Genomic DNA, 18,435 nt, shown 5'->3' with positions numbered 1-18,435 from the left:
AGAGAACTCTCTCTCTCTCTTTGTAACAAGGAGAGATTCTCTCTCTGAAATAGAGAGAGATTCTCTCTCTGTAACACGATTGATCTCACAGTCCACCATGGACTGCAAGATCAATTAGGGAGAGAGTTGGTGGACCGCGATGTCGCAGTCCACGCTTGAGCTTGGACCTCAATGCCGCGGTTCATACTTTCTGATGCGTGATATGCGATGTCGCAGTCCACCCTCGAGCCTGGACCGCAATGTTATGGTCCATATGATGTTCTCTATGTGGATCGTGATGCCGCGGTCCACGCTCAAAGGAGGACCTTAGTGTGGACCGCGATGTCGATGAAAAAAAATCAAAGGATTTCTGAAGGAATGGAGAAGAAATGATAAATTTTTTTTCCTAAATCATGATTCAAAAGGATTCATACAAAAATAGGAAAAAACAATACCTTTTCTGCATGGCAGGGAATATGATCCACGGCTAAGGTTTCTTATTGGGACTCTAGTAGATTTTTAGGATTACAAAGGGACAAAGTGTGTAATTATTATATTTTATTATAGGTATTTTGGTCAAAAAATAGCTTTCCGATGGAGTCTAAAAGTACTCTTTCGAAAAGCTCCAAAATGGAGCTTCTCCCAAAGGTTGTTTTTAGCTTTTTGGAAAAGTTAAAACAGCTTTCCAAAATTTTTACCAAACATCTTTTTTTATCTAAAAGTACTTTTGGAGGGCAGAAAGTGCTTTTTGGCCCTCCAAAAGCTCCCCAAAATGGAGCCAAAGTTATTTTAAACCTCAGCACTCTATTTCAGAGTTAGAGGCCTATTCAGCCTGCTTGGTTTCTTGATCTGCCAATTTTGCCATAGTTTGCATCATGGCATATTGTGGTTGGGGACTCTAGTTCTTAGAATCAAAACCAAGTTTCTTTACATGCTCCATTGTAAATCTGCAAGTCTTCTCGTTCCGCTCATCTAACGGCTTCAATATGGCAGCCATTTGGTAAAATATTGTTTTGAACAAGTTGTGTCTATGCTCCTCTGGTTAGAATCGGAGTTGCACGAGCACATCCTAAAGAAGGTCAAATGGCAGAAGAGAGTCATCATCCACTCTACATCCATTGTCTCCTCAATGCTTAAATGGTAGCAACATAGTTATCTTGCCAAAACTAGGGAGACGATGACTACGCAAGATTCCATTGGGTGTGCTAAAGAAGCTTGTTGGCCCTCCTTTTCCATCCTGGGCCGTGTGTGCTAAGAAAATTGGGGTTCCAGAAAACTTGGCTAGCTGGTAGGGGATGATAAGTTCTAGTAGGGCCACAAAATATGTGCACGGGCGTACCACCAGTATTGGATCAGCTAGAAGGGTGATGATGATTTAAGAGGAGGATAGATATAGCACAGGTCTAGGTGAACTTTTTCCATTGTTGTGCCACCAAATTTTTTTTGAGAGTTTCGAATTGAACATTAGATCAGTGTCGATAATGGTACTAATGTTGATATCTTAAAACTTGCTCCCACATGTTCATATTGGGTACAAAGTCAAAATAAATGTGTTTAGAAACAAGCCTAATTGAGTGGAAAAGACATGCCTTATCGTAAACAGGGACTAAATCTAAAATGCTAACTATAAATGTGCTAAATATAAATTGATAATCAAGCAAAAAGAGTAACTATTAAGTTCCCTTGTCGTATACCCTATCAATAGCTTTTCATGTATCACGCAACATATGTGAATCTTTAAATCGACCATGTAATCTCGTGGGAAAGATTTCAAGATGCATGAACTCAAATGCAAATTAATTGCATTATTATTACAAATTCCCCACATGAGTCTTACTATTATCTTCTATCATATGCCTAGATATTGAACTATTACCAACAAGACCTTCTACTCTGTCTATGAGATATTGAACAAATTCAGAACTTTGACAAGCACCTATAGCCCAAATTGATTCTACCATCAAATGAAAATGTATACCATTCTACCTCCACAACCTGACACTCTCGAATTGCTTCACCTCAATAATCACAAATCCAAAGGTTTTTGAAATATTATAATGTCATAACATATTTGACAAGCATCAAAGCAAATCAACTAGCTGACCCAACTCACTAAGCCTGAACTCAAATTGGCTCGGGTAAAAATTGATTCAAAATGTTATTAGATGAGGTAATTTGTAAAAAATAATGGATAATTTCGTAAAAGCCCCTTTTGAAATGAGTAAATTACTACATTTATATCAATATCTCGTAAACAACCATTTCTTTGACTCCTTCATTGCCTTCCCTTTTTAAAAAGCCTAGCCTATATTTCCATCATCCACCACCCCTCCCACTCATTTCTCCCTTATTGAGGTTTCTGGCTTCTCCCTTAGCCAATGGAAGGAAAAAAAATCAAGTTAGAGACCACTAATACTGCAGAAATGGAGCGCCCAAAGCAACCCTCTGGCAACCCTAGTTATGTGCCGATCAAAGTAAAATCTGAAATGTTGCCTCTCGAGGACTACAAGAAATTGATGGATATGAAGGTATATATTTTTTGAACCCTTCCTCATGAAATCAGTAACTCCTTATCCTAATCTAACCCAAGATAAATTTTCCATTTCATTGTATTGTTCGCCATCCAGGACTTCTTTCCATTTGATAAGAGTCTAGAAAAAGATAGGGTTGTGAGGACCTTGTGCTGGATCGGAGATGGGCACAACCCAAATCCACTCCATTTTTTAATCGGCTCAAACATCGAATCCAAACCTAATCCAACTCCCTTCGGGATGGATTGAATTGGGGATGATATTAATTTTACCAATCTCTCATATTTTTTTGATCAAATCAGATCAAAGTAATCTAAACACAAACCATAATAAGGAGGGTTATGAAGTATATGCTATATTAGTTTGGGATCGATTGGAGTTTGTATTAGGAATCTATTGATCGAAATCCAATCCATATTTGTAAAGGGTCATGTCTTTGAATACAAGCCTAATCGAAGGAATATTTTTTTTGTATTGGGATGGATCGATTTTGGACCGGTTATAGATCAGAAGTGGATCGATTCAATCCACTCGCTGCCCTAGAAGAGAGGAGATTATGGATTATTTGCTTTTTTTTTATTTCTGCTTCCTTGTTAAATTTTATTTATTTTCCTTCTATGTTTTCACTTGATGGATTTGTTCTCATTTCTCTTTGATCTCTTTTGTTTGTATCTTTTGATGTAGAAGGATAAAAAGAGAAAGTAATATAGTGTTTTTATATGTTGGGGATCAAGGATTATGGAGAAACAACATTTTCTTCTTTCTTTAAAAATAAAATTCTTTTATAATTCTTATTTTTCATATTTGGTCATTATCTATTCTATTCTTTTTCTTAGAGACTTGATGTCTCATGCAAAGGGTATTAAAAAAATAAAAAAAAGGAAAAAAGAAAAAGAAAATGTGAGCTATTTGTACCCTATTATTATTATCACTCTACTTGCCAATAACTACAATTTATCTTTACCTTTTGGTTCCAGCTTGCCGGTAAACATTAGAAGCGACAAAAATTGAATCGAGCCAAAAATCCAACCCAAATGACCCAATGTTGGTCAGGTTTGGGTCAAAAGCTTTTTAATTAGGGTTTTGTGTAGGGCAAATTTTCTAACATGAACTTTAAATGGGCTGGGTATGGGTCAAATCTTGGACCTAACTTGGGTCATAAGGATATGATTCTGTTTAGGTCAAAACAATCTTGGTCAAGTTGAGTCATAATCTTGGATACTATCAGAAGAAGTTGAAGGAGTAGCTGACTTATTTGTATCCCCAGTTTTGCAAGCAATTAATTGACTTGGTCTGCCTAGGGGCTCGTTCTTCAATCTAGGAGTGGGTGGGATGGGTACAGAGTAAAAAGTGGGGAATAGCCCCTCCTATCCCCAAAAAAAACAAAAATTTACTTTCAATATCTTTTGTTAAAATCATTTAAAAAATTAGTCGATAAGAATTGTAAGGATTAGATTTGATAGGCTACCTTAGGCCTACTAAGGATTGAGTCTTGGCAAATAAACTAAAGTTATGGTCAAATAGGTGATTGAAATGACCCCAGGCATGGGTCGAGACTCGAGAGGTCTTGGCCTGATGTTGAATCGATTAGGTATACCTGACCAAACCCCCCTTTTCAACCTAGCCCATTGTCATCCCGGAAAAAGATGCAAGTTAATTGTGGTTTAACGAAAATTGCCTTTTCCGTTTGTCGCATTACTTCATTTTTTTATGTTGTCATTAACACTACTTATCACTTTCTTGAAATTTCATTTTTTTTATAATTTCTGTTGTTAATGGCCTTCCAGGATATATTGTTGGTATATTATTTCGAATCGGAATGATACTTTAGATCAATTGTCTCATCAAATAGTCAAAATCCCACATTTCTATATCTAAAACTGTGCTATTAAACCTTGTTCAGTTTCGTTGTTATAAACTAACAACATCGTAAGTTTGGGTATTTATAGAATCTTTCTTTAAATTTACCCATCTACATACTATTATTTAAAATGGTATCTTACACTTATTTTATTATTTCTTATGTCAATCCTGAATCATATCTCTGAAATACTCTGTTATATATAGAAACCCTTACCCAATTCTCCATCACACATCACCTCCTTCTCCTCCTCTAACTATATTTTTTTTGGGTTTTCAGGCTTCTTCTTCACTACTGAACGACTACATCAAGTCAAAATCTAGAGTACCACTCCCCAACAACTTGGACAAGGAGGTAGCATCTCTCAACATTTTCTCCAAAAATCAATAATTCATGATCCGTCTCTGGCATAGTTTGTGAAAAATCATCCTCCTCCCTCCCACTCCACTTGTCTTTACTTTTGCAGCTTTCGGGCCTTCTACTTTCCTTTTATAAACACTTGGGACCTATTTAGACGCCTAGGCTGAAAATCCTATTAAATTCATAAGTTGAACCAGTATAACCAGCAAAATCATATTCATAGAATTACAGACTGGGCTAGACCTATATTCATAAATACTCAAAACTAGCATTGGAATGAGATGGCCCGAATTCTATAGGAAGAAAAAAAGTATTTTATTCTTCCTATGGAATTCGAGTTGGCCCGCTTTAAAGCTACTCCAGGGTATTTATGAACATAGGCCTAGCTAACATGTAATTCTATAATTTTACTGGTTGTATTAGCCCAACCATGAATTTCATAGGATTTTTAGCCTAATCATCCAAACAGCCTTTTAATAGGATTTCCTCCTTTTCTTTGAAATGTGTCCTTAGGGTGTCCATATAGCAGGAAACATCAACACGAAGAAAAAGCATCTATATTTGTCTCTTATAACAAAATTTTTACATATATATTTATTTTATTTTCCTTCGATCTCTAAATTTCTCAAGCAAGTGATTGGAACCAAGAGATAAAGTGAAAAAGAGTTTCTTTCATTGTAAGCCTTGTCACTAAAATTGCAGAAACATCCTCATCTTTTAGAATGTTGCAGCATAATCCTCATAATTTTCAGATCATATCCAAATTTATCCATTTGCACTATTTTGTCACCATTTACAATACTATTTCAATGGACTTAAAATTCAAATTGACTTGTTTGTGATTTTACTTTTATCTGATAAAAATAATTTATCTGGAAATCTGTAGCACTAAATAAGTTCAAGTTAATGCCACAATGCCAAAACTAATGTTTGTTACTGGTGTTTATTCTGATATATTATGCACATAGAGTCAGATATTGTGAGAATGTCAAGATTAGTTATGGCACATGGTGCCAAACTAGTACACATACAGCTAATATTGTGCACATAGTTCTAAATTGTGTGCAAGAATTCAGTTGATACTTTCGAAGAAATATGGGGTTATACTAATAACCTAAAAGGTGCTGATTTTTTTGCAATTCCATAGGGATAGTCATGCAAAAATCCAAAAGAAACCGCTAATCGGCTAAAAAAACAGAAAGAAAAGAAAGAAAGAAAAAAAATAGGGAATGTGATCTATGGGAAACCTATAATTCTGATCCGCTACATGCTAAGAGGTAAAGCTTTTTTTTGCTACTTTTTGGTTTCTCTGTACAAGGATCTAGAGAATTCTTTTTACTGGATATCTAGATCCAAATCCGATAGATCTTTAAAATCCAAATTTGGATCCGAATCTGGTCAAATTTATAAGCTAATATCTGGACTTGAATCTAGATCCAATTGGATACTATAATTGCTATCTGAATCCAAACCGAACAGGATTCGAAAATAGATACGGTTGGATTATAACTGACTTGAATTTTGCCTTGGTCATCTTGGCTTCTTCGCCCCAAACACCCTCCCCTTAACTTCTTCTACTTTTTTTTTACAACTTACGGCCAGTTTGGTACAACAAAAAAAGTAGATGAGAGAGATGGTAAAATAAATAGTTGGATCTATGTCTATTTTTCTGAGAAAGAAGATAAAATAAATGCCACTAAATGTGGTATTTACTTTTCCATGCTAGATTATCAAGTAGAGATAGTATGAAATTATCATTTCTTGACAGAAGTACCCACACCCATATTATGTAAATACTATATTAATTATATTATAAATTAATAGTAATTATATTATTATATATTATATTACTATATTATGAATATATTAATATAATATTAATCATAATTCTCAATATTAACAAATTTAATCAATTAATATATTTATTAATATATTCTTTATAAATAAGTAATTAACAAATATTTCTTAATTATTGATAAATCTAGCATAGGATTTATTAATAATTAATATATTTGTTTATATACCAAAATATAAAAAAAATTATATACAATAAATAAATATTTATAATTAATTTAAAAATATTAGTAACTCATGTAAATATATTTCAATATTTGAAAACAGTCAATATTGACAATGTCTATCTAAGTAGGCCATAAATGGCTAACAAACGAGTTGAAACAAAATGTTATTGCTTGAATTATTTATTCACGCGCATTATTAAAAATTTTGCAAATTTTTATATAAAATTACCTCCAATCAAACACAGTAATCTTTTTTTATGCTATTTTTGGAGTATTTTTTCTACTAACCAAACATGATAAAAGTTATTTTCCTCCACAATCATTTTTTTTAGATAAATAATTTTCACAAATTATCATATTATCTTGCAATCTAACATACCCCAAACAAACAAACCCTTAATATATTTTTCTTCTTTCCTTTTAAATTTATCTCATTCATGCGGAAAGATAGAGAAACCGGTAAATAGGGTGTTGATATATAACAGGAAAACATGGACATGGAGAAAAGGCATCTATATTTGCCTCTTATAATAAATTTTATATTTTTTATTTATTTTAGTTTTCCCTTGACCTCTAAATTTCTCATGCAAATGACCGCTAGAAAGACAGTGAAAAAGAGTTTTTTCATTATAAGCCATATCTCTTCTGAAATTTCAGAAACATCCTTTTCTTTTAGAATATTGCAGCGTAATCATTTGATTTTTCAGAAATATACAAACTAATCCTTGTGCACTATTTTGTCACCATGTACGCTAAAACTGGAGATACATGCCCTAGTTCTTGCAGTATTGCAATAATTCTACCTTGATGTACACTAGTTCGATTTGACTTAAAATTTGTATTGACTTGTTTGTGGCTTTATTTTTATCTGAACAAAAACCATTTACATGGAAATTATAGCACCAAATAAGTTCTTGAGTTAATGCCACAATGCCAAAACTAGTGTTTGTTACTTGTGTTTATTCAGATAATATTAGTGCAGATAGAGCTAGATATTGTGACAATGTCAAAACTAGTTTTGGCACATGGTGCCAAACTAGGAAGAGCTAATATTGCGCTCATGGTTTTAGAAGTGTCCAAGGATTTCGTTGAATACTTTCCAAGAAATATGCCGTTGTGCTAATGATTCAAAAGGTAAAAAAGGTAGGGATAGTCATGGAGAAATCCAAAAGAAATTGTAACAGGAAAATAAAAGAAAGAAAGAAAGAAATGGAGAATGTGATCTATAGGCAACCTACAATTCTGATCCACTTCATGCTAAGTGGTAAAACTTTTTTATACTCCTTGTTGGTTTCTTACCATCTCTCACGAATTTACTGAGCGTGCAAATTAATCGTGACGAGCAGAAAATAGTTTGCTTGTATCCCATGTTTCTCTTTGTTCTCATCAGCTCCATCTAGCTCGTTGTTCTCATCTACATGCTAAGAGGTAAAACTTTGTTCTGCTACTTGTTGGCTTCTTACCATCTCTCATATATATACTGAACATGCAGATTAATTTTGATGAATAGAACATCATTTGCTTGTATCCCCATGTTTCATTATGTTCTCATCAGCTCCATCTAGCTCTTTTCATAAGTTTTAAGTAGTTACTATTTCTCTATTGATGAATTTTTATTAGAATACGTATTATTTTATTATCTTCCATGAAATTTATCTTCTTTAAATTACTTGTCTCAATCAAAATCAGTCCTTCTATATCTGGCTCTGTCTTATTCAAGTTTGCCATGTTCTGTTTGCAGATAGATTGTTTCTTAATATTTAGATGTCATATTTCTCAATTATTTCTTGTATCCAAATCTGAATTCTTCCATCTAGAAGACTTGTTCTATTTATTCCCCTGCCTGTTTCTCGAAAAAAAAAGGGGCTTGTTATATTTTGTGAGGACTCGTACGAGCATGTATTTAGTTCCACATCGGTTATTTGCTAAGTAGATCTTAGGTACTTATACATATCAAGAAACCAAAATAGTACCTTCCTGCTAGTTTCTTTTGGGTGAGGTCCTGAATTATTACAAATAGTATCAGAGCGGACCCGGCCTCTAACCTATGAGATTAGAGGACACTGCAGCACGGTTCTATTGGGGCTGACCACAGGCCGATCGTGGTGTTTGTGATTAGATTTAAATGAATTTGAACTCTTAGCCTGACGAGGACGTCAAAGCCTAAACGGGGAGAGTATGTGAGGACCCATGCGGGCATGTGTTTAGTTCCATATCTGTTATTTGCTTGGTAGATCTTAGGTACTTATACAGAATCAAGAAACCCAAATAATTTCTTCCATCTATCTTTTTTGGGCGAGGTCATGGGTTGTTACATATTTTATTTTTATTTTTTTTGCAGGCCAATCAGAGCTACTCTGCAAACATGAAGACCGGAATAAAGAGGACCTATGAAGAACATCGTGATATCTATAGCTTGAACAAGACCTACTGCTGCTACAAGCCTAGCACCAATTACGTCAGTGACTTGGATGGCCTTGCTCCATCCAAGTCCAGGAAGGCTACTGAACCTCCAAACTATCTTGTTGCCGTGGGATGCAGGGCCTGCTACGTTTACAGGATGGTCGCAAAGGGGACCAAGGAATGCCCAAAGTGCGGTGGAGAGTTGATTCATTTTGACAAGGGCAAATCTCCTGAGAAATGCCCTGCCAACAATATGGGTTGAAGGGTTTATAGTTCAGAAACCTGTTTAATAATGGTATTTTCCTCATGGGATTTTACCTAGTTTGTCATCATCTTATGTGATAAAGCCTCCATGGGTGGCGAGGAAACTTGTGGTAGTCCTACAAAGGACTTCAGTATTGATGTTTAATAATTAAACAGGATCTGGTGTTGAAGTTGCTCATAATATGGTCAATTTACAAGCTAAGGTGTTCAGGAGTACAAATATTTAGGATATTTTAATCAAGAAGCTCATAATATGGTCTAGGATATTAATCAGTTTGCTAACCAAGAGGGGAATATGGGGCTTGGGTATTTATGAAAATGACAAATTTGTGGCTGGAGACCAGCCAAGCATGGCAAGTGCTATAAGTCTGATACCTAACTTTTAGTTCAAACATCTCTGGCTAAAATAAATGTTTCTCCTTTGTCATTTTTGTAAGTAGCTCTTCAATAGTTGACATTTAATATTTAGCTCTATCATATTTTGCATATAATAAGTCCTGTAGTGCACATGGTTATACCTGAATTTGTATATGGTCATCAGTTTTGCACATAATTATATAAATGCATACAGGAACAGGGACTAAACATGAATGGCAGTTAAAATCAATGGATAAGAATAAGCTTTTTGTTTGATAGAAATTAATATAAAATGGTAAACAACCAAGGGGTAAAAATGAGTAACCTCAATATAAATTGATCCGATCATGGAGAAGGAGGTAATTCTCTCAATCCACTCAATTTGAATATCTTGACAAAATTTACAGAGAAAAATAGTAAAATCAGAGTCTAAGTCTACTTTTCTTTTATTAACGAGTAACAATTAAGTTACACAATCTCTATTTATGCTAGTGAGATTTGTCCTTACATAATTAAGGTTAGATTTCTGTCCTACTTAAAGAAAACATAGTTTTCTCAAAATAGATATGACTTGTAAAAATAATTATAAACAAGCTAAAATCCTACAGAAGATAGATCTTAACTTCTACATCGACTTTATCTGCAACTGCTTCATCTAATTCTTCTTAGATTAGGAGATAGACCAGGTCAAAATCTTTTTCTGAAAAGAAAATTATTGCTTTGATGGACCGATTTCGGAACTTAAATGAAAAAAAATTGACCTTGATCTCCTGATGCACTATATCCCTTTGTAGAACTCGAAAAGCTATTTGATTTCCAAAAAAAAAAAATTTGTCAAGCATCGTGCAAGCAAGTTATATCCTCTAGAAGTTTGGCACATGATTCGACTTCTCAATATAGTGGACCTCACTTTTGGATCTTATCTAGTCATTCCCGTAGAGACCAAAATAATCCATGTCAAGTTTGGTAATCCTCCTTCTTTTTCAAAAAAAAAATGCCATCCACAAGTTGACACTCCCATCCTACTAAACACCACCATGGATTTGCACCACCCTAAAAGCCTATCTTGTTCCTTTGTTCATGGACTTCGTTCCCTGTATTTGGTGACAATGCCTATTGGCAATCCACCCGAGCCTCAGCACAACCTTCATAACCAAGCAATTAAGCTTCAACTATCAACAAGCAGCTGATGCTCAATCTGACACCAAGCACTGCCCAATTGCACTCCTATCTATCCCCTCCTTTTCTCTTCTATGAGAGAATGTGATGCAGCACCAGTGTGGGGAAAGAGGAGAAGAAGGAAGAACAAGAGAGGGAAAAGGAAGAAGAGGTTGTAGAGACGCAGGAAGAATAGAGGAGGAGAGGAGAAAAAGAGAAAAAAGAACGTAGGGGGAAAGAAATTCCAAATCACTTCATTAAACCCTAATCATGAAAATAGTTCCCTATATATAGGGCCCAAATACACAACTTGCATAAACCCCCCTTACACAGAAATAAATCCTAATGAACCCACAAATAAGCCCTAAAATGCAAATAAGCCCAGAAATAAAATAAACCACAAATAAACCCTAGAATGCAAATAAGCCCAAAAATAAAATAATAAAATAAATATGCAAATAAACGGGTCTGGCTCAATCCGGGGGCTCAGGATCATCTGGATGAAGGGCTCTGATGTCCCCATCAACTCCTCCCGGGTGAGAAAAACTCGACCCCGTCGAGTACAGGTCTGGCCGGCTGTCGTACTGCTCCAGAAGATCGGGGTCAATGCGCTGCAACTGTGCTTTGGAAATCCACGTCACATCAGACTTTGATCGACCTTTCCACCGAACAAGGTAACGTTGGTAACCACCGTTCCTGCTTGAAATAACCTGCTCATCCAATATATGTTCTATTTGTTCTCTGCGTGCATGAAATTTGGGAGGTGGTGGCTCAACAGCAGGTAATAGGGCAGGGTGTCCAACATGGGCAGGTATATCAATAAAGGGGTCAGAAGGCAGGAATATTATCTTTTTGTATGGGACCAAATCTTCAATATTAAATGTCGCACTAATCCCATAGTCATCAGGAAGATCCACAACATATGCATTCGAACTGATTTTCTTTAAGATTTTGAACGGTTCTGCACTACAAGTTTGCAATTTCTTAAACGTATCTGAAGAAAATCGTTCAAGCCTAATTCTTATCATGACGTAATCTTTTTCACTTAACTCTTTATAACGTCTATGTAAATCAGCAAGAAATTTATATTTTAAATTATTAAAATGACTACAATTGCTGATTTCTTGATGCAATGAATGTGGATGTGAAGCAATTAATTGTGCAGACTCATAGACTCTATACTGATGAGACATGAAAAACAAGTCTATGGGTTGCCTAGGTTTATAATCATGCACCACTTCGAATGGATTTATACCTATGGACTTATGAACCGAACTATTATATGCAAACTCAACTGTTGGTAAAATTAAATCCCAAGTCCTAGCATATGCACTTGGGTTGAGCCTATGATGTGGAAGGTTGGGCAGAAATACTTCGGGAACTAGATCAATTGCGTGTTGGATATCACGCATCGGAAAAAGTGCATCCGGAAGATCATCAGGGACTACATCATTAAGCTCCTCTAGAAGGGAAACTACTATAGGGGAATGTTCAAGATTGGACTCCACATGGGTATCTTTAGCTACAAGTGCCAATTCAGGTGACTGACTCTCAATATCTGTCACTATCTCTTCCACAGTAGTGATGTGAAATGACTTGGTCGTACTTAGATCAATAATCTCCCTTTGGAAATCATTTTGGACAAAATCTAATTCTATAGGTTCGTCTTCAAAGTCTTCTTCATAGTCTTCTATATTTGGTTCATAGACTTCTTCGACATATTCGGCCTCTTGGTTCCTAACTTCTGGTTCAGTAATCGGGTAGGTCTTAGTGGAACATTGGGGCGCTATATAGCCGAATTGTTGACACCTAGAGTATTGGGTTTGGTGCCTAGGAGAGTAGGGAAGGACTACAGGTGGTGCGACCAAACCGATTTTAGGTTGGGCTGTAACAGGGGTTGGCGATTTAGGGGTCCTAGAATGTTGCACGAGCTCACGGATCTCTTGTCTGAATTCTTTGTATCCAGCCCGTATGGCAACGATCTGTTCTAAGATAGACCTCAAAATGTCGGAATTCATGGTAGCTACAGGGGTTTTAGGTTGATTGAGATAGTACTCCATATCACTACAGGTTGGCATGCAATGATGACACTGGGTGATGATGTGAAATGCAGTGTCACTAATGAAACCCTAATAACTATGATGTAGGACCAAATTTGATGCAGGACAACCTACTAATGCAATCTATTATGATTTCATAAATCAGCAAGTCTTCACAATAATAGCTTAAATTTAAATGTTGCTGATTTTTACTTCGGTTATTCAGAATTAAGGATTAAGATTATTCAATTTAAGAAATTAGAGTGCAATCAAGTAGTACAGTTGTTCTGATCCTAAATCAATATGATCGAATAATGTTGAGAAACGTCCTGTTACTAGGGTGTGCTAATTTAATGTCAAGATTTAAAGGGCAATAGGACGGGTTCGGAAGTGAGAGGTTCAATGTTCTGAATTATAACAGCAATATAAGTTTTCAAAATGTGGCTATCATGCAAGAGAACTAGAACATAATTAAATGAACAAGCCAGAAAAAGTAGAAACCTATCACCTGTGGCGGATGCAATCAACCAGAATCGTCTACTCGTGGAGTCTCGGACACGAAGTTGGCGCCAGGCAGAGCTAGCTGGAGTTATGGACCTGCATCTACAGCACAAGGCTTCCGGGGCTGTTGAAATGGGCTGAAGAACAATCTGGTTTGGGCCTGAGATCGGACCTGCAGCCGCTTGGGCTTGGGCCGCGCTCAATTGATAGCGCACGGGCTTGGGCCAGTACAGAAGCAAGAGCGGCTGGGGCCTTGGTTCGTGCGGGAAAGATGGATGGCCAAGGGGGAGAGCAGATGAGGGAGGCGACGGTGATGGCCAAGGGGAAGAGCAGATGAGGGAGGCGACGGTTGGGATGGCGGCCGAAGTCGGGGAGGTGCTGTGGTGGTGCTCGGGGTGGCGGTGGCGAGGATGGCGTGGGTCCGGTGTCGTTCACGGGAGACGTCCTCGGGTCGCAGTGAAGGCGGACACGGCGGCGGCGGCGGACGAGGCTCGGTGGAGGCGGAGCCCGGCGGAGGTGGCACGGCTCGGCAACGGCGGCGGCGACTCGGCGATGGTCGCTGTGGCTGACCGTGAGAGGGAGGCGGCCGAATGGACGGTGGTGGCAATCAGGCGGTCGCGGGAGCGGCGCGGACGGCGGCGGCGAGGCGGCGCGGCTCGGTTGACGGAGGAGAAGGCGTCGGTGGCAGAGATGGCACGGCAGGGGCGGCGGCAGTGGCGTCGGCGGCGGAAACCCTAGGGTTTCCGTTCGACAGAAACAGAGGTAAGTTTTTTTTTTTTTTTTTTGGAAACACGTGCAGGTCACGTGATCCTACGGGATTTTTTTTTTTTTTTTTTTTGAACCCTAACGGGTTCGGGTTATCGGTTTCGGGTTTCGAATGAAACCCGCTCCGATAACGGTAAAACTCAGCACGTGCGGGTCACGTGCCATTTTTTTTTTTTTTTTTACTTACTGGATGTGAACCCGGGTTAACGGGTTTGGGGTAACAGGTTTAGAACTTACCCGTTACCACCCGTATCCTTCTTCAACCTCCCGAACGATTTGGGAGGGCGTTCCGGCCGCTTCGGTGGTGGTTGCGGAACGGCCGAACGGCAATGTGACGGTGGCTCCGTTGTCGGCGGCGACAGGCGGCGGCTGGTCGTGGTGGCAGCCGGAATCTTGCGCGCGGTGGTCGGCGGGTGCGTCGACAGTGCCGAGGGACAAGGTGGCCAACAGATCGGCGACACTCTTCCTCTTTCCGGCAGCGGGAGTCACACGCGGTCCTTCAACGCGCTCCGGTGTCCGTGGTCGACGTACGGCGTAATACTCGTGCGGCCACAGAAATCCAGGAATCCGGCGACGCTCGGCCATACACCGGTGGTGGCACGATGGTGAAGACGCAGCAGAGGTGGTGGTGGCGTCGGTTGCAGGCTCCGGTGGAGGGCCAGAGGCGGCGCTGCAGGGAGGCCTCCGGGGAATCTGAAGGAAAGAAGTGGTTGCGGCAGGGAGGGGCACAGTGGAACTGCTCGGCCACGGGGGAGCTTCCTTTTTTTTTTTTTTTTTTTTTTTGCTCTGGTGAAAACACAGACCGAGAGAGAGGAAGGTTTGGATGCGGGTGGCTGTCGATCTGGGTCTTCACAGACTCGGCAGTGACCCCCTTTTTTTTTTTTCTTTTTTTTTTGTCTCTGGTGAAAACCGATAGAGGGGAGGGGGGGGCTGGTGAAAACCGAGAGAGAAAGGAAGAGAGGAAACACTGGACCGTGGCTTTGGCAGCAGGGGCAAAGCCGACGTGGCTCTGATACCAAGTTGATGCAGCACCAGTGTGGGGAAAGAGGAGAAGAAGGAAGAACAAGAGAGGAAAAAGGAAGAAGAGGTTGTAGAGACGCAGGAAGAATAGAGGAGGAGAGGAGAAAAAGAGAAAAAAGAACGTAGGGGGAAAGAAATTCCAAATCACTTCATTAAACCCTAATCATGAAAATAGTTCCCTATATATAGGGCCCAAATACACAACTTGCATAAACCCCCCTTACACAGAAATAAATCCTAATGAACCCACAAATAAGCCCTAAAATGCAAATAAGCCCAGAAATAAAATAAACCACAAATAAACCCTAGAATGCAAATAAGCCCAAAAATAAAATAATAAAATAAATATGCAAATAAACGGATCTGGCTCAATCCGGGGGCTCAGGATCATCTGGATGAAGGGCTCTGATGTCCCCATCAGAATGCTATAGAGATTTTTTTTCCCTTTATTTCCTCTCTCTCTCTTCTCTCTCTTTCTCTACATGCCTCAATGGACCCACCAAGGGATCCAAGATTCCTTTTCCATGGATTCTAGGTTGACCCCAACATTGTTGTGACCACCCATCATGCCAATCTTAACCCCCACTCTCATCGGCCACCCCAGGACTAGGGGTGCAAATGGGTCGGATCGGGTCGGATCCTGAGTGACCCCGATCCGATCCAGTTTTTTGTTCGGATCTTAATTTTGGACCCAGACCCGACCCGGTTGAAGATCGGGTCGGGTCGGGTCCGAGCTGGGTCCGGATCCGAGTCGGGTCGGGTTCGGATCCGAATCGGTCCAATTTTTTTATATTTTTGAGAAAGAATTTGGGCAAATCTAATTTGGTCATATCATAATTATGAGGTGCTGGGTGACCCATGACTTGAAAGACTTGCAATTGATCTCCAGTCAGAACAGGTGACCCCGACTTACTAACTAAGTCGGTCTACAAACCAAATTTCATATCACACTATTTTTTGTCCATATGACTGATTGGACGGAACTTGGTGTCTCCCAGCTCCCCTCTCACGAGGACAAAAAAAATCCCAGACCTTCTTCCAAAATCCAATTCCATTGCAGAAAACTGGCCCATGGCCCATATTCAGTTCGGTGTTCCCTCACTTCCTCCCTGTAAAAGTTGAAAAAAACAGAAACCAAAAAACCGAGAAAAAAAAAAAAAAAGAAAAGCCAGCTACCGAGACACGACCCAAAGGTATCAACAGTGTAATAGACCGGGAGAGGATCCTGACGGACCAATAGTGCCATGACCCACACAAAAAAAAGAAAAAAAAACTCTCTTTTGCTTTTTCTCTCTCTCTCTTTCTCTCTTCGGGTCCATTCGGGTCGGATCGGATCTGTTCGGTAAACCCAGACCCGACACAGAAAATGATTCGGGTCCAATTTTAGAATCCGATCCGGACCCGCGGGTCCTAAAATTCGGAGTCGGATCGGATCTACGCGGGTCGGGCCGGGTCGGGTCTCCTGCCAACCCAACCCATTTGCAGCCTTACCCAAGACCCCACTATTGGTGGCTCCTAATATGTTACCCTCGCTCTTATCAGCCACCCCGGGACCCCACTAGCACCCCAGGGCAACTGCCACCACATGGCTGGACTTGTCTTTCTACTCCTTTTCCATATCTCTCATCGTTGCCTTATTTCCTATAAAAATCTCTTATGATGATCGAAATTGCTATAGATGCAAAAATAATAAATTCAAGAATGATAATAAAAACACAAATTACGAAAATCAAATGGATGAAAGCATGACTGAATTGAGGCATGTTGAAATACTGCTCTAAGAACGAAATTCGCCCCTTTATGTAAATCAACGACGTGATCGTCCTCAAAGTATAATGCACTCAGCTCAGTCCAACCTTCTCTTGTGAGCATAATTGCATAGAACGTTTTATCCAATCAACTCCTTCAATTATCCAGATGGAAGATTTTTAATTTTTTCTATTTCAAAAAAAATAAAATTTTGTTTTATTTCTTTTTTTAATCAATTCAAAGTTTTAAATTCAATCCTTAATAATCCTATATTGGATAATTAAATGCAGTGGGTTGGTGACTATATGTATGCGCTCTCACCTTGGCTTGGTTCAGCCAACTGGATTGTGCGCATGCACAACGTATACGCACACACGTGGCTAGGCTACTCAATTTGAACAAGCACATGGCTGGCTGTTTTGCCACATGCCTCAATTTGCATTTAAAATTCGACTTTGATTCTGATTTCTAACACTTATGGGTCAAGTTTAATTTCAAAATAAACTTAGATTTTGAATTTAAATTTGAATTTTAAAAGATCTAATAGAGCAATTAAGGCCTTTATGGGGATTTTTTTTTTTGCTGGCTCCTTGGACCGACCTTATAAAAAAATTCTAGATCCTAGGCTTTGGACGTTACATCCAATGGCCCCTATACTAAGTCTGAGAAAAAAGAAAGCGCCCACTTACCTTTCTTTTCCAACTCCCATCCATTTACTTTTCCGCTATTCTCTCTTCTCCGCCCTACAGCGCATCGGGGCTTAGCATCCTGGAAGAGGCCTTTCACTGGCCCCACCTATTTCTTCGTTCTCGATTTTGTCACCGATACCATTCCCTAGGCTGAAATCTACATCCAAATGTCTTTAGATTTCCCTTTATTTTATTCTACATCGCCAGATTCTTTGGCAATCGACCATGTCAAGCCCCAGCTAATTGTGAAAAGCTGCACTCCAACCCTCGACGCAATCCTCAGCCGGCGCTGCCTTGGCCCGTCCCGAAAGCCTGCTCCACTCCACCCGTTCCAACCTCGCTGCTCCATCCTCTCCAACCTCTCTCGTAGCAAAGTCACTATATTTTCCCATGAAACCATCATTTCCAGATTCCAAACATCCCCTTCAACAGATAGTTCTTTTGTGGCTCCACTCATTCTATCTCAATTAAATCCTAGAGCTAAACTTGTTTTGATCAGATCTTGGTGATAAACTCACAGGTATGGTCCTTAGGACAAGGGTTGTATCTCCCGTACCGAAGAAGAATTTATCTTCCTTCACACGAATTCACTGTTCGATCATACAATGATCACTTTAAAATTTATGCAAGTAGATGAATGAAAAAGTCAGAATGCCAGGATGCAGTCTAACAGTCAAATATTGCAAAAGAATGTCAATCATTCTGTCACACAAAAGATACAACCGGGATCTTAATCCT

The 18,435-nt window shown here is 39.0% G+C and overlaps 1 protein-coding gene across 1 annotated transcript; it reads left to right on the top strand.

The window, feature by feature from the left end:
• Window positions 1-2,241: 2,241 nt before the first annotated feature.
• On the top strand, window positions 2,242-9,417 carry LOC103717034 (uncharacterized). Its single transcript, XM_039130631.3, has 3 exons — window positions 2,242-2,507; window positions 4,651-4,725; window positions 9,094-9,417. The coding sequence occupies exons 1-3, from the start codon at window positions 2,358-2,360 to the stop codon at window positions 9,415-9,417; spliced, it is 549 nt and encodes a 182-aa protein (XP_038986559.2). The 5' UTR covers window positions 2,242-2,357.
• Window positions 9,418-18,435: the final 9,018 nt, after the last annotated feature.

The sequence above is a fragment of the Phoenix dactylifera genome, chromosome 12 (assembly GCF_051530095.1).
Source record: "Phoenix dactylifera cultivar Ajwa chromosome 12, Ajwa_hap1_PhDact_Kaust_v1.1, whole genome shotgun sequence".
Classification (NCBI taxonomy): domain Eukaryota; kingdom Viridiplantae; phylum Streptophyta; class Magnoliopsida; order Arecales; family Arecaceae; genus Phoenix; species Phoenix dactylifera.
This window is presented reverse-complemented; position numbering and strand designations above follow the sequence as displayed.